We start from the raw sequence: 15,459 nt of genomic DNA, 5'->3' as shown, positions 1-15,459 counted from the left end.
CCCTCCCCCACTCCTGCTCTCTCAAAAAATGAATAAATGTTAAAAAAAATTTTGAAAAAAAAAGGGATGCGGCATCAGGCTAAAATTCACCATTTATTCGTTGTGCAATCTTACACAAATTATTTAACATCTCTGGGTCAGTTTTCTCATCTGAAAAATACAAAATCCAACATGCTTATGTAAATGATCATGATTATGAAACAGAATGGATAATACAATGTCAACACTTGCCCATTCCCTCAAAATTGTTTTTAAGTTATTCTAAAAGCTACCTGTAAGACATGGTTAATTGTTTTCCAATGCCTGGCTGTAACTTTTAAAAAATACCAATTAATCAAAGCTTGCAATGGAAAAAATACTAATCACATGCCTTGAGTATTTTTAGTTCCTTCCTTCCTTCATTAAATAATTGATTAGCTGGGGTACCTGAGTGGCTCAATCAGTTAAGCACATGAATTTTGATTTCTGCTCAGGTCATCATCTCAGTTCATGGGTCTGAGCCCCATAACAGGCTCCATGCTGACAATGCAAAGACTGCTTACAATTCTCTCTCTGCCCCTCCCATGCACCCATTTGATCGCGCGCTCTCTCTCTCTCGAAATAAAAAAACTTTAAAAAATTATTATTATTAGCTTAATTTGTAGCCAGGAATTATTAAAATACAGGTGCTAGAAGAGTATCGTGGTAGATGAAAGAAGTCAGAGAAAGACAAATACCATAGCATTTCATTCATGTGGAATTTAAGAAACAAAGAAAAAAAAGAAAAACCAAAAAACAATCTTAACAACAGAGAGCAGGGGAAGTGGGTGAAATAGGTGAAGGGAATTAAGAGTACACTCATCTTGCTGAACACTGAGTAATATACAGAATTGTTGAATCACTATTGTATGTACACATGAAACTAATATAAAACTATATATTAACTGTACTGCAATTAAAATTAAATTAAAAAATAAATACAGGTGCTAGGATTATACTGAACAAGACGAAGTCCCTGCCCTCAATGGAACTTGGCATTCTCCTGCAGAGAAAGACCTACAAATTAAAACAGTAAATGCTATGACAAAAAATAAATTGGAGAGTATCAGTTGATACTGCAGAGGGGATGAATAAATGAAGATAAAACAGCTTCTCTAAGATGTTTCTTAGCAAAATATGAATAAAGTGGAACAAGGTGAGCAAGCATTCTCTAAACAGAGTGTAAGACCAAAATCTCTGAGAACTGGCAGTGCTGTAAAACATATGTAACATGAATTACAGCTTTAGCATGAACACCTGACAGTCCCAAACAAATTGAAAAATGCTTTACATATCACCAAACTATGCTCCATGGGGCAGAGATGTTTTACACTGACCTTGTGTCCAATTCCCCAAACCTTAAAACATTTGAATACTCCCAACCAATAGTAAAGTAAATGGATACTTTATCTCTAACAGAGATAAAGGAATCAATGCAGCAATCAACCTGGGAATTTTTCTACCAAATCCAGTCTAAACACTAAGGATGAACATCAAGAACACCACCCTGGGCAAATTGAAAGCAAAGGCATGTTAATAAGGCAACAGGTTGAATGACTATTATAATTACTTACGAATATTTTTAAGTAAATGGATACACCATTCACAGACTAGAAAAAAGTCAGTATTATGAAGATGTCAAAATGTTCCTCAGAATGACCTGAACACTCAACACGATTCTAATCAAAAGCCCAGAAGAACTTTTTTCAATTGACAAGGTGATTTTAAAATCAGTAAAGATGCAGGGGGTGCCTGAGTGGCTCAGTCAGTTAAGCGTCCGACTTCAGCTCAGGTCATGATCTCACAGTTCGTGAGTTTGGCCCCACAGCCAGTTTGGGATTCTCTCTCTCTGCTCCTCCCTCACTCATGCTCTCTCCTGCTTGCTCTCAAAATAAACTTTAAAAAAATATATAAATAAATAAAATAAAATCAATAAAGATAATCTGAAACTAAAGTAACATTGTACATTAATTACACTCAAATTGGGAAATAAATAAAATCAGTAAGGCTATACCAAAAAACAAACAAAAAAAAAACCACAACACCCAGAACAATTAAAAAAAGCAAAACAAAACAATTCAGTTGGGTGATACTACTTGATTTCAAACCTTAGCATAGTGTGGGGTGCCTGGTGGCTCAGTCAGTAAAGCATGCAAATGCTGATCTCAGTGTTTTAAGTTCGAGCCCCACACTGGGTAGAGATCACTAAAAAATAAAATCTTTCTTTTTTTTCTTTTTAAAGTTTATTTATTTATATTGAGAGAGACAGAGACAGTACCTGAGCAGGGGAGGGGCAGAGAGAGAGAGAGGGAAAGAGAGAATTCCAAGCAGGATCCATGCTGTCAGCAGAGCCCGATGTGGGGCTCAAACTCACGAACTGTGAGATCATGACCTGAGCTGAAACCAAAAGTTGGGACACTTAAGCAACTGAGCCACCCAGGCGCCCCTTAAAAATAAAAGCTTAAAAAAAAAAAAGAAAGAGTGAAAGACAGTACTGGTGTAAAACACACACCAATTGGTGAAATGAAAGAGTGCAGATTTTCTTCCCCTCGATTTTTGATAAAGACAAATGGTAAAAAAGGAGAAATCATAATCTTTACAATTACTGGTGCTGCAACAAATGGCACTTATATGGAAAAAAAAAAATCTACTATCTCACAGCATACTCAAAATGGATCACAGGTATAAATAAAAAAGCTAGGGATGCCGGGGTGGCTCAATCAGTTGAGCCTGAAACTCCTGATCTCAGCTTGGATCTTGATCTCAAGGTCATGTGTTCAAGCCCCACGTTGGGGTCCACGCTGGGCATGAAGCCTACTTTAAAAAAAAAAAAGAAAAACAAAGAAGAAAAAAAGCTATAAAATGTCTTAAGAAAGGACAAGAAAAGCTTTGCTACCTTAGGAAGGGAAAAAATTTTCATACAAGGATCCAAAAAACATAAATCATAAAAGAAAAAAATGTAAATTATACTTCACTGCTGCTTTCTGAAGAACACTAAGAAAATTAAAAAGCAAGCCACATACTAGGAGAAATAGTCCTAAAACAGACCTGTATCCAGATGTCTCAATTCGATAAGGCAAACCACCCAATTAAAAAACAGACAGGGACACCTGGGTGGCTCAATTAAGCATCTGACTCTTGAGTTCAGCTGAGGTCATGATCTCACGGTCTGTTGAGATCAAGCCCCAGGTCAAGCTCCACGATGACCATATGGAGCCTGCTTGCAATTCTCTCTCCCTCTATCTCTCTGCCCCTCTGCCACTTGTGCTCTCTCTCTCCAAAATAAATATTTTTTAAAAATAACTAAATTTAAAAAATAGTCAAAAAATTTCAAGATACTTCACAAAAGATATAAAAATAGACAAAAAGCAAATGAAAAGATGCTAATCATTAGTTGTTTGGAAAATAAAATTTAAACTCACCAGGAGACATTCCTATACCAGACTATCCAAAAGACTAAAACTATCAAGTGTTGGTGAAAGTATGGAGCAACTAGAACTCTCTCACTCATTGCTTGTAGGAATGTAAAATGATACAACCATTTTGAAAAACAATTTGGCAGTGTCTTATGAAGTTGAAAATTCAGCCATTTATCCCTAATTACCCAAGCCACATGAAAGTATAATGTTCACAAGAAGCCGGTACAGAAATGTTCATAGTAGCTTTATTCACAATGGCTAATAGTTGAGAGCATCTCGAACATTCACCCACCCTTAGGTCACTGGGCAAACTGTAATTATGTCCATATGGTGGAATAAAACTCTGCCATACAAGTGAGCAAAATACTAATACAATGATATGGATGGAATCTCATTAACATTATGCTAAGCAAAAGATAGGAGACACAAAAGAGTACAAATTATTTCACTTATATGAAATAACCAGAAAAGACAAAAGACAAACTAATTTATAAGAGCAGAAAGACCAATAGCTATCTAGGACAGGGTTAAGGGGTAGAGAGAAACTGCAAAAGGGCATAAAGGAACTCGTCAGGATGATGAAAATGTTCTAGATCTTGATTGTGGTGCTAGGTTACATACATCTGTTAAACTCCTTGAGTTCTATGTTTAAAATTGGGAACATTTTAATTCATGCAAATTATGCCTTAAAAAAACCTGAGTAAAATGTAATTCATCCATTATTTAAATATAAAATTTTACTTTGCATATAACATTCAGTAAACTGAATAAAAATCGTAGTACAAATCATTTCTAAGCTTCAAGTATCAATCAATACACTGAAGTCTGAAGTATAATGCTTGGAATCACACAAAAATTCCTGTTTATATTCACTATATACTTATTCAACACCTACTTACCATATGACAAGACAGTATGAACTGTATAAAGAAAGACAGAAGTTCAGCACAGAGAGAGAAGCCCATATGTAACTGCACAGGATGATGAGATGTTTAAAACTTACGTTGTTAGCAAGAATGCCCCATCACCACATCTTTCCAGAGCCTTTCGTGCAGGAGGTTTTGCTGCAAATTCTACAAAACCTTTTCCTGTAGCTCTACCACGATCATCCACAACCACAACGGCTTTCTCTACTGGACCAAACTGGGAAAATGCTTGCTCTAGAAGCTCATTGGAAACAACCGGCGAGAGGTTCTTGACAGTTAGGGCTGCTCCATGTGTAGCAAAACGAATTCGGAGAGGTCTGCTCTTCAAAATGGTGCCATCCAGCTCTGCTTTTGCAATTTCAGCCAGTGTTCTGGATTCCTTTTTAGGAGGAAAAATCACTTTTTAAAGATGATAGTAATAACACAAATACTTTTAAATAGTGGTTTCTAGGGAGAAGAGCTGGGTAGCTTTTGGAAATGGCTGATAGGGTCACTCTGTTTTTGTGTCTTTCAATTTTGGTATCACATGCATTTTATTAAGTGTTCAAAAAATAACTGTAAACATTTTATTTAGAAAATCCCAACCCCAATGTCCCAAGTCATCAAAGATGGTCTACTCATACACAAATTAACAGCTATTAAATATTCACAGCAGTATCTTTTTTAAATCTCTTACATATATTAAAAGAAAATCATAATTACTTTTTGAGACCAAGCACCGGTTACTAGAAGCTATCACTGAACAGAATAATTTTCAGTATATACTGTTTTTTGATACTTATATCTTTTATTAAAACAACCCACCTCTCCAATGCTACACAAATCCCCTTTCCTCTTTCATTTTTTACATTACCTATGAAAACTACTATTAGATGTTGTTAACCAGGTCTCCTGAAATACTTTCATGGGCTACACATTTCTCCATTATATTGAGTGAAGCAAACACATACATTCATGGGCTGTAAGAGTTATCTCCATTATACAGAAAATCAAGTGCACACCCGTTTATAAACTAGAAAATATGTTCAATGCTGAAACCACAAGAGAACTTCCTTCTTGAAGAATTCAAAGTTGGTATAGAATACAGACATCTAAACATAATCAACAAACAAGTTTAATATAAGTATGTTCTTTTCCTTTGTGTTGTGAGAACTCTACAGTGAGAATTTAAACAGGTTTTATATGCATTTGTAGTAAGAGTAAAAATATACTGTCTTATGAAAAAAGTCTTAAGGTCACACCAGATCTTTATGTAATACCTAAAATACAACAACTTTAAATTACTACAACTGACACAAAAATCTATAGAATTTTACAAAGACAAGTCTAACCTTTTTTTTTAATGTGTTATTTATTTTTGAGAGAAAGAGAAAGAGCACGAGCAGAAGAGGGGCAGAGAGAGGACAAAGGATCCAAAGCAAGCTCTGTGCTGACAGCAGAGAGCCCGACACAGGGCTCAAACTCACCAACTGTGAGATCATGACCTGAGCCGAAGTCAGATGCTTAACTAACTGAGCCTCGGGGTGCCCCAACAAATCTAACCTTTTTACAGATACTCAAAATGGCTACTTTTTAAAAATGTTTTTATTTATTTTTGAGACAAAGAGAGACAGAGCATGAGCAGGGGAGGGGCAGAGAGACAGGGAGACACAGAATCTGAAGCAGGCTCCAGGCTCTGAGCTGTCAGCACAGAGCCTGACGCAGGGCTCGAATGCATGGATTGTGAGATCATGACCTGAGCCGAAGTTGGATGCTCAACCGACTGAGCCACCCAGGTGCCCCTCAAAATGGCTATTTTTAAAAAATTACTCTTAGAAATTTTTAATTAAAATGACTCTTAACATAGTAATACCAGCAACATTTAATAAATATCTAACAGGGGATAGGCGCTTTGCACCTAATCTGTCATATGACCCAACAACTCTTAAGAGGTAGATTTTAAGAATGAAGTCTTGAATTAAAATGCTGTTAGGTATGGAGTGCCTGGGTAGCTGTCAGTTAAGAACCTGACTTCTGAAGCTCAGTTCACAATATCACAGTTTGTGAGTTGGAGCCCCACGTCAGGCTCTGTGCTGACAGTGCAGAGCGTGCTTCAGATCCTCTGTCTCCCCCTCTCTCTGCCCTTTCTCTGCTCACTCTCTCTCAAAAATAAACAAATATTAAAAATAATAATAATAATGCTGTTAAGTTTAATTGGGAATGGGAAGGGACAGGAGGAAATTTCAAGAGATGATAACGTTCTCTGATAGTTTGAATTAAACAAATGTTATTTATCTAAAATCACCAAATTGTACACTGAAAATTTGTTCATTTTGCTGTATGCAGATGTCAAATACCTCAAAAATAATATTGGACTCTAGTTACTAGTAAGCATGCTGGATGGGCGCCTGGGTGGCTCAGTCGGTTGAGCATCCGACTTCGGCTCAGGTCATGCTCTCAAGGTTCGTGAGTTCGAGCTCCGCGTCAGGCTGTGCTGACAGCTCAGAGACTGGAGCCTGCTTCAGATTCTGTGTCCCCTGCCCCGTCTCTCTCTGCCCCACCCCTGCTTGTGCTCTGTCTTTCAAAAATGAATAAACATTAAAAAAAATTTTTAATAATAAGCATGCTGGAGTGTTTAAGAGTCAAGAACTGATGGGGTGCCTGGGTGGCGCAGTCGGTTAAGCGTCCGACTTCAGCCAGGTCACGATCTCGCGGTCCGTGAGTTCGAGCCCCGCGTCAGGCTCTGGGCTTATGGCTCGGAGCCTGGAGCCTGTTTCGGATTCTGTGTCTCCCTCTCTCTCTGCCCCTCCCCCGTTCATGCTCTGTCTCTCTCTGTCCCAAAAATAAATTAAAAACGTTGAAAAAAAAAAAAAAATTTAAGAGTCAAGAACTGATGGATGAAAAGGTGAATAGATATGTGAAAAACACATTATAAGAAAACTTAATTATGAATCTAGATGGTGGATCTATGGATGTTCATTTCTATGTATCCGAAATTTTTCATAATAAAATGTTAGGGGTAGAAGGATAAAGAGAACTTGGTGAGGACTTTCTAAAAGTGAAAAGTGCTTCCAGAGGATGTCTCCTCTTCAGATTCAGTCAAGTATAATCACAATGTCATATATTTTGTTTTTCCACAGAGGAAGCAGAAAATCCCCAATTTTTATGTTAAATCAAGTAATTTTTTTTACAGTTGGCAATGAATTCAATTTTTAATACTTTTGAGCCAAATGAAATGTTTATGCTGTCAGGAATTTTCAATGCCATGATCCTTCTTCAAAGTTTATACTCTTCATGGTTTTAAATAATTCCACACCGGAGTTTCTCAACTTTAGCACTATTGACATTATGGGCAAGACAATTCTTTGGGGGGGGGGGGGGGGGGAGGTGTCTGTGCATTACAGGAGACTTAATAAGCCAAAAGAAAACAACCCCCACTTCTGACAATGAAAGATGTCTCCAGACATCGTCAAATGTCCCCTGGGAAACAGAACCACTCCATGTAAGAACCACTGCTGTTGGGGCACCCAGGTAGCTCAGCTGATTAAGCTTCAGGTCTTCATCTCAGGATGGTAAATTCAAGCCCTGCATTGGGCTCCATGCTGGGTACAGAGCCTACTAAAAAAAGGGGGGGTTGCAATGCCTGGGTGGCTCAATCAGTTAAGCCTCCGCTTAACTCTTGGTTTCAACTCAGGTCATGATCTCACTGTTTCTAAGGTTTGTGAGATGGAAGGACAAAGAGCCTCCTTGGGATTCTCTCCCCTTCAGTAGGCCCCTCCCCCACTGGCATGCATGTGCTCAAAAACCACTGCTGTAAATCTGTACTAAAGTATCTGTAAAATCAATTAAAATTATGTGTTTGAAATGAAACCAAATATTTGTTTACTTCATGACTCAGAATAATGATAACGAGGTAACTTTTACTAAGCAGGTAGTATATTCCAGCTCTTCATTATTTTATATATATTCACAAATATGTATGCATTATCTTCTACTCGTCTCATCAACAATCTTATAAAGTGGGTTATTACTATCCCCACTTCACTTATGGGTAAACAGGCCTAGAGAGGTTGAAACAACTTGCCAAAAAATCTGGCCATTTGCAGCAACATGGATGGAACTGGAGGGTATTATGCTAAGTGAAATCAGTTGGTCAGAGACAGACATATACCATATGTTTTCACTCTTATGTGGTTCCTGAGAAACTTGTAAGACCATGGGGAGGGGAAGGGGAAAAAAAAAAGTCACAGAGAGGGAGGGAGGCAAACCATAAGAGACTCTTAAATACTGAGAACAAACTGAGGGTTGATGGGGGATGAAGCAAAGGGGAAAGTGGGTGATGGGCACTGAGAAGGGCACTTGTGAGGATGAGCACTGGGTGTTGTATGGAAACCAATTTGACAATAAATTATATTTAATAAAAACAAACAAAAGAAATAACTTGCCAAAGATCTATACAAAATTCATAATCTCTACCAAATACATCATAAATCCCTCCTTTCAGCTAGTGTCCCAGCATTACTCTGTATAAAAAGTACAAGTACAGGTTCTTAACTAAAAATAATACAAAAAGTATCAAGAAACTACGTGACTATCCCAAGTTACAGATTGCTTGTAATACGGTCAAATGATGTACATTGGATCCTTTCCAAAGGCTCATTCCAAAGCACCTGATATTTTTCTCGTTGTTCAACTAATAGTTAAAAGTTCCCACTGTAATAGTACTAATCCACTGAGATAAATTGGAAACAGCCTTCAAGTCAATCAACAGAAAGCTGATCGGGTAAATGGCAGTCCATTCATACTGTGATATACAATATGGTCATTAAAAATCAATCTCATGACATAAAAGATATCAGATATATTAAATGAAAACCTCAAAACACAACAGAGTATATAGTATGGTTTGATTTTTTATGGAAAAATGAAAGATTAACAGTGATTACATTTAATGTGTTAGGGGACAATCTTTCACTAAAATTAAAACTGTAGTAAGAAAACTTCCCTGAACTAAAAGAACATTTGAAATTATATGCTAGACAGGCCTACTAAGGAGATTGTGCAACATCTTCTCTAATGTTTGACATTCCATAAGAAACACACAGCATTTCATACTTAGAAACAAAAAGCACGAGGGGAGAGGGTTTAATCCGAGGGGAGAGGGTTTAATCCGCGATGACCATATTAAATTCAGTTGATTTTTAACTCTTTAATTACAACAGTGGTTCTCAAACCTTAGCAAACATAAGAATAACATGGAGGGCTAGCTAAAACCCAAGATTGAGGGCCCCAACCCACAATTTCTGATTCAGTAGATCCTGGGTGGGCCTGAGAATTTGCATTTCCAACAAATACCCAGTTAACTGATGAGGTGAGGCAATTTTTAAATGGGGTAGTCAGCATTGCTAGCATGAATAGTAGGGAATATACGTGGCCTTCTGCTTACACTGGGAGGATACCTGAATCTGTTGGACAGGGAACACACATCTATAAATCACCACTCCAGAAGTCTCGTTTACTAAAGTTAAAAGTAGGGGGAAGAAAAAGATAAAAGCAGAAACTGAGTTCAGATCAAACTAATACCAGTTGTAACAACATTAAACTAGCTGTAAAATGCACCACAGGGGCACCTGGCTGGCTCAGTCTGAGTAGTGAGCGGCTCTGGAGTTCGCGAGTTCAAGCCCCACTCTGAGTATAGAGATTACTTACATATATACATATATAAATAATCTTTAAAAAAAAAAAAAATGCACTACAACTTTTCAGTTCATTTATCCAATCTAAATTGTCAGTAACAAGCCAAAACCTAAAAAGAAGCTTTTAGGTCTAAAATTCCACAAAATGTATCCAAAATAAACAGTCTATTTCAACCCTAAAGTACCACAGGCTCACATCATAATACGGCTTTATGATCTTATGAGGAAATGCCACTTAAATTCTTTTTCCCAACCATTACATATTAGCAATGCTGACCCTATAACAGCTCAAAAATGTTGTCTCACCTTACCAATTAACTGGAAAACGACAACTAACAGTGTAAGAAAATTTATTTGCATTTAGTATTTCCAGGGGCATCTGGGTGGCTCAGTCAGTTAAGCCTCCAATTTCAGCTCAGGTCATGATCTCTAGGTTCTTGAGTTCCAGCCCCACATGGGGCTCTGTGCTGATGGCTCAGAGCCTGGAGCCTGCTTCGGATTCTGTGTCCTCCCTCTCTCTCTGCCCCTCCCCCTCTCGGGCTCTGTCTCTCTCTCTCTCTCTCTCAAAAAATAAACATTAAAAAAATTGTTTTGGGGTACCTAGGTGACTCAGTTGGTTAAATGTTCGACTCCAGCTCAGGTCATGATCTTACAGTTTGTGGATTCAAGCCCCGCATCGGGCTCTGTGCTGACAGCTCAGAGCCTGGAGCCTGCTTTGGATTCTGTGTCTCCCTCTCTCTTTGCCCCTCCCCCATTCTCTCTCTCTCAAAAATAAACATTAAAATTTTTTAATTGCTTTTTAAATCAAAATATAATCTAAAAATATATATCAGATAAAATTACGCCACTATTTAGAGCCATTACACCACCACTACACACTACAGCCACTATATCATTACTTACGTTCAGATCAGGTATACACTATGTTGTTTTCCTAAGCAGAAAGATACATAACTCAGAAATATTTAAAGCTTTTAAATTTACCTGTTTATCATAGAGCTCAGATTAAACAGTAAAGTTATCCATAAAGTCAAATCTTTGAAGCTAAATTCTAATATCCTACTGGCAAATTTTTAACATTCCTACACCAAAAAATAACATGACAGGTTTAGAGGAGCATATCCCAAAGGAGCAGACAACAGCAGACCCTCTCACCTCCCCATTTCATAATCCCATTAAGACTTTTTTTAAAAAAGAAACTAGGGGCGCCTGGGTGGCTCAGTCGGTTGAGCGTCCAACTTCGGCTCAGGTCATGATCTCGCGGTCCATGAGTTCGAGCCCCGCGTTGGGCTCTGGGCTGATGGCTCAGAGCTTGGAGCCTGCTTCCGATTCTGGGTCTCCCTCTCTCTCTGCCCCTCCCCCATTCATGCTCTGTCTCTCTCTCTGTCTCAAAAATAAATCAACATTAAAAAAAAAAAAAAAAAAGAAACTAATAGCAATGAGTTGTCCTGTCCAACACAGTAGCCACTAACCACAGGTGGCTATTTAAATTTAAAAGTAAGTAAAATTTAAAGTTCAAATCCTCAGGCACAAGTGCTACATTTCAAGTGCTCAAGAGTCACATATGGCTAGTAGCTACTACACCGGACAGCACATATATATAGCATTTTCCATCACTACAGAAAGTTCTATTGGCAGGGCTAATAATACACTAAAGGAGAAAGGATTCTTAGTAGCTTTAAAGACAGGAAGAAAAAAGATTTTTCCATGTTAAGATATTTACTACTGACTTATTTTTAAGTGCAAGGCTCCCAAAACAAAGGGAAATGGAGTCCTCCCATTCTTCCTCCCAAATGTAAACTTTAGAACAGACCAGCAAGGTGCCAGAACCTAAAGACCATGAAAATGTTAAATAACATCCTTTTGGAAAGTTTACTAAAAGTTGCCTAACCTCACTTCCTTTAAAATAACTTTTGGATTTATATTAAAAATAACTTTACCAAATGACAGGCTGTTTCCCTACTGTCCTAAAGGTAATGATTTATAATTTTATGTTTAAAACGCACTGATTATTTAACTTGAATTTCAAGGACATTTTCAGGTCTCATTAATATTCCATGAAGATTTACCCTTCTCTTGAAGCCATTTAAGATTTTAGATGTTCAAATGTTCTCCCTAAAAAAAATACAATGTCACAAAATTACAATCAATTCTGTCTACATATTAAAATTTTGCCCGGGTCAATCATGAAGAGAACGCAATTTTGAAAGTTAAAGTTCCAAAAAGAAGCTTCCACAAACTGCAAAGCACATAAAATTTGAGGGTCAAACTAGAAAGGCAACACATGCAGAAAAAGTACTTGTGTAAAAATGTCTCCAACGAAGTTATTTTCTTGGGGAAAAAATCTAGCATCTAAATATGAATTACAATGAAGCTGTGTAAGTGACACTGATTCACCACAAAGCACTCAGGAAAACTGAATAGAGTAGATATTTGCCCTGTTAAGAAGAGTATACCCTCACTGTTTGATGAATTTTTTTGTTCGATGTAAGGGAGGCACAATTTTTGCATGATATTGGAAAACTTTTTAAGATCTGGACTTAAAAAAAGGTAAAATGTGTACTCTTCCAGCAACAAAACATGCCCATAAAATATAAAATACATTTATATATGATTTTATATGTATAATTCATCCCCCCCCCCGCCCAAAAAAACAACGTAGAAACTTCCAGAATGTTTGGGAGAGGAAGCGTATTACATTAGCTATCCAATAACCCAACACCATCCAGATACTGCAGCGTTTCAGAACTAGGCGGTTTAAGGTGTGCTGCGCTGAGGCGGGGTGAGAAACGATACGGTTTACCTTTAAACGCTTCCAAGTCTGGCTGAAACCAGGGAGATCGTTGGGAAAACGTTTTTTTTTAAGAAGCGAGTCCGCTGGCTGCTCTTCCACGCCCCACGAAATTTCTGGTGAGACCGGAGCTTCCCTTCCAAATTCCTATCTAAGGCCCTCACGACACAGTCTCGCCGGGAGAGGTCTCACCCCAAAACACGGCGGCCCCCTCCCCTGCCCCCGGTGGGAAGCGGGCGGCGGGAACCCCTAGGCGGGGGAGCCGCAGCCCCCGGAGCGCGCGCGGGCCGGCGGAGGCCGCCGCGCGCACAGCCGAAAACGTCGGCGACGGCCACCGCGGAGGGCCGGGGAGCCCGGGCCCGCTCGTCGGAGATACGGGGCTACAAGGCCGCGCCGGGGGGAGGCCGGGACGACAGGCGCCGCGATGTTCACAGGCCACAGGAAGGGCCGCGGCTGTGCCCAGGGCTTTCGCCGAGGCGTCCGGCCTGGAGGCTGCCCGCGGCGCCCCGCTCCCTTCACGCCCCCTTCCCCCGACAACGCTGCGGCCGGGGCCCGACACTCACCAAACGGATGAAGCCGAAGCCACGGTCCCGATTGATGAAGACCTCGCTGGGCTCGCCGTAGCGCTCGAAGAGCCGCTTGAAGTCCTCCTCCGTGATGTCTGTGGGCAAGTTCCCCACGAAGAGGCGGCAGCGCTGCGTGTACGTTTTCTCGCCCGGCTTGAGGAAGCTCTTGATGTCGATGGTGAAGCCCATCTCCTCGTCGGGGTGGTCCTCCGGGGGCACCGGGGCAGGTGGCGCCGGCTCCCCAGCCAGCGCGAGCGCCATGGCGGCCGTCGGCTCGCTCTCGCCTGCCGCAGACTCGAGAGCGCGAAGGCGGGCCGGGTTTTTCTCAATGCGTACTTGCTTCAGGTTTCCTCTTAACATCATCTTAGTGAGTTCACTTATGCCGGACAGAATTCTAGATCTATAGCTGTACCACTATATATACCTACAGAAACGGAATATGGAAGGACAAAGTCAGAGAAGACACCCAGGTCGCCACGCCGGCTGCCCTACCCCGAAGGACTCACGCCCGAGGCGGCTGCACGTTCAAAATGGCGCTGCCACAAGCCGCAGTTACAAGAAGAGACGCCGGCCGCAAGTCCCGCCCCACCGCAAGGGCCGGCGCCGGAGCTGACGCGCCTGCGCAGTATCGGCGCTAACCGGCACGGTAGCTAGCAGGCGCCGGAGCGCGACGTTACTGGAGCTGCGGGTTCAAGCCACCTCCCAGGCTGGCAGAAATGCGGTTTCCTGACCTAAGTTAGTTAGCCGAGTGTCGGACTGCGTCGGGTGGAAATTTGTGCGATGTGTGCAGCAGTGTGTGAAAACACGGTGACTGGGGAACATCCATATTTTAAATATCCTGCTCAATTTTCAGTGACTATGAAAAAAATGAAAGTTTGCGGATTGTATGCATAGCCTTGAATAAGATGTTTCCCACTAATTGAAACACGTAAAAACACATTTCTTTCAGCCCGTTTCGACAGCAAGCTTTTTATTATATTTACTGAGACTATAAAATAATTGTGTATTGATTATTCACCTCAGAGAAGGACTCCATGAAATTGCTTATGGAATTCTGAACCCTTACGGACCATTCTGTGAGAAGGGTCAACATTTTCTATAAGGGACCAGACTGCAAATATTTTAAGATTTGTGAGCCATACAGCGTGTGCCAAACTACTCGATTCTGCCCAGTACCTCTCCTGGCACATGGGCAGGTACTCTTCAGTGAGTGTTAAAAAGAAATGAATTGGGGCGCCTGGGTGGCGCAGTCGGTTAAGCGTCTGACTTCAGCCAGGTCACGATCTCGCGGTCCGTGAGTTCGGGCCCCGCGTCGGGCTCTGGGCTGATGGCTCGGAGCCTGGAGCCTGTTTCCGATTCTGTGTCTCCCTCTCTCTCTGCCCCTCCCCCGTTCATGCTCTGTCTCTCTCTGTCCCAAAAATTAAAAAAAAAAAAAAAAAAAAAAAAAACGTTGAAAAAAAAAAAAGAAATGAATTTACACTCTGAAAAACATTTCAGTAGTTTCTCATGAAACTAAACATATACTTCCTTTAGGGTTGCCTGATTGGCCCAGTCCCTGAAGTGGTGATTTCAGCCCAGGTCATGATCTCCATGATAGCAGGGTGGTGAGTTCTAGCAGGCATGGAGCCAGCTTAAGATTCTCTCTCTCTCTCTCTCTCTCTCTCTCTCTCTCTCTCTCTCTCCCCCCCCCTCTTTCTCTCTCTCTCTCTCCCCCCCCCATCCCTTCCCTTCACTCTCTCTCAAATAAACAAAATCTTAAAAACAACAGCAAACAAACAAAAAACAAGAAAAAACAAGAAAAAAGACACCTGGGTGGCCCAGTTGGTTAAGCCTCCAACTTGGGTTCAGGTCATGATCTCAAGGTTCATGGGTTGGAGCCCCACATCCATCTCTGCGTTGACAGCTCAGAGCCTGGAGCCTGCTTCGGATTCTATCTCTCCCTATCGCTCTCTGACCCTCCCCCGCTTGTGTGCGTGCTCGCGCGTGCTCTCTCTCTCTCTCTCTCTCTCTCTCTCTCTCTCTCAAAAATAAACATTAAAAAAAAAAAGAAAAAAACCATATGCT

At 40.5% G+C, this 15,459-nt stretch overlaps 1 protein-coding gene across 2 annotated transcripts in view; it reads right to left on the bottom strand.

The window, feature by feature from the left end:
• PSPC1 (paraspeckle component 1) overlaps nucleotides 1-13,944 on the bottom strand; it is a 105,379-nt gene extending 91,435 nt beyond the window's left edge. Inside the window, exons 1-2 of one of the 2 annotated variants that reach the window (XR_009250260.1) lie at nucleotides 13,393-13,944; nucleotides 4,441-4,742 (exon numbers count right to left, since the gene is read on the bottom strand). Coding sequence is in view for 1 of the 2 variants with exons in the window: in XM_058690546.1 (XP_058546529.1) it covers nucleotides 4,441-4,742; nucleotides 13,393-13,758 (668 nt within the window). In the remaining variant the exon portion in view is untranslated. The remainder of the gene's footprint in view (nucleotides 1-4,440; nucleotides 4,743-13,392) is intronic. The other variant, XM_058690546.1, reaches the window with a different exon arrangement.
• Between the last annotated feature and the right edge of the window lie 1,515 nt (nucleotides 13,945-15,459).

Source organism: Neofelis nebulosa, chromosome 1 (assembly GCF_028018385.1).
Source record: "Neofelis nebulosa isolate mNeoNeb1 chromosome 1, mNeoNeb1.pri, whole genome shotgun sequence".
In the NCBI taxonomy this organism is placed as follows: domain Eukaryota; kingdom Metazoa; phylum Chordata; class Mammalia; order Carnivora; family Felidae; genus Neofelis; species Neofelis nebulosa.
Note: the sequence above shows the minus strand (reverse complement) of the source record. Positions and strands in the feature narration are given on the sequence as shown.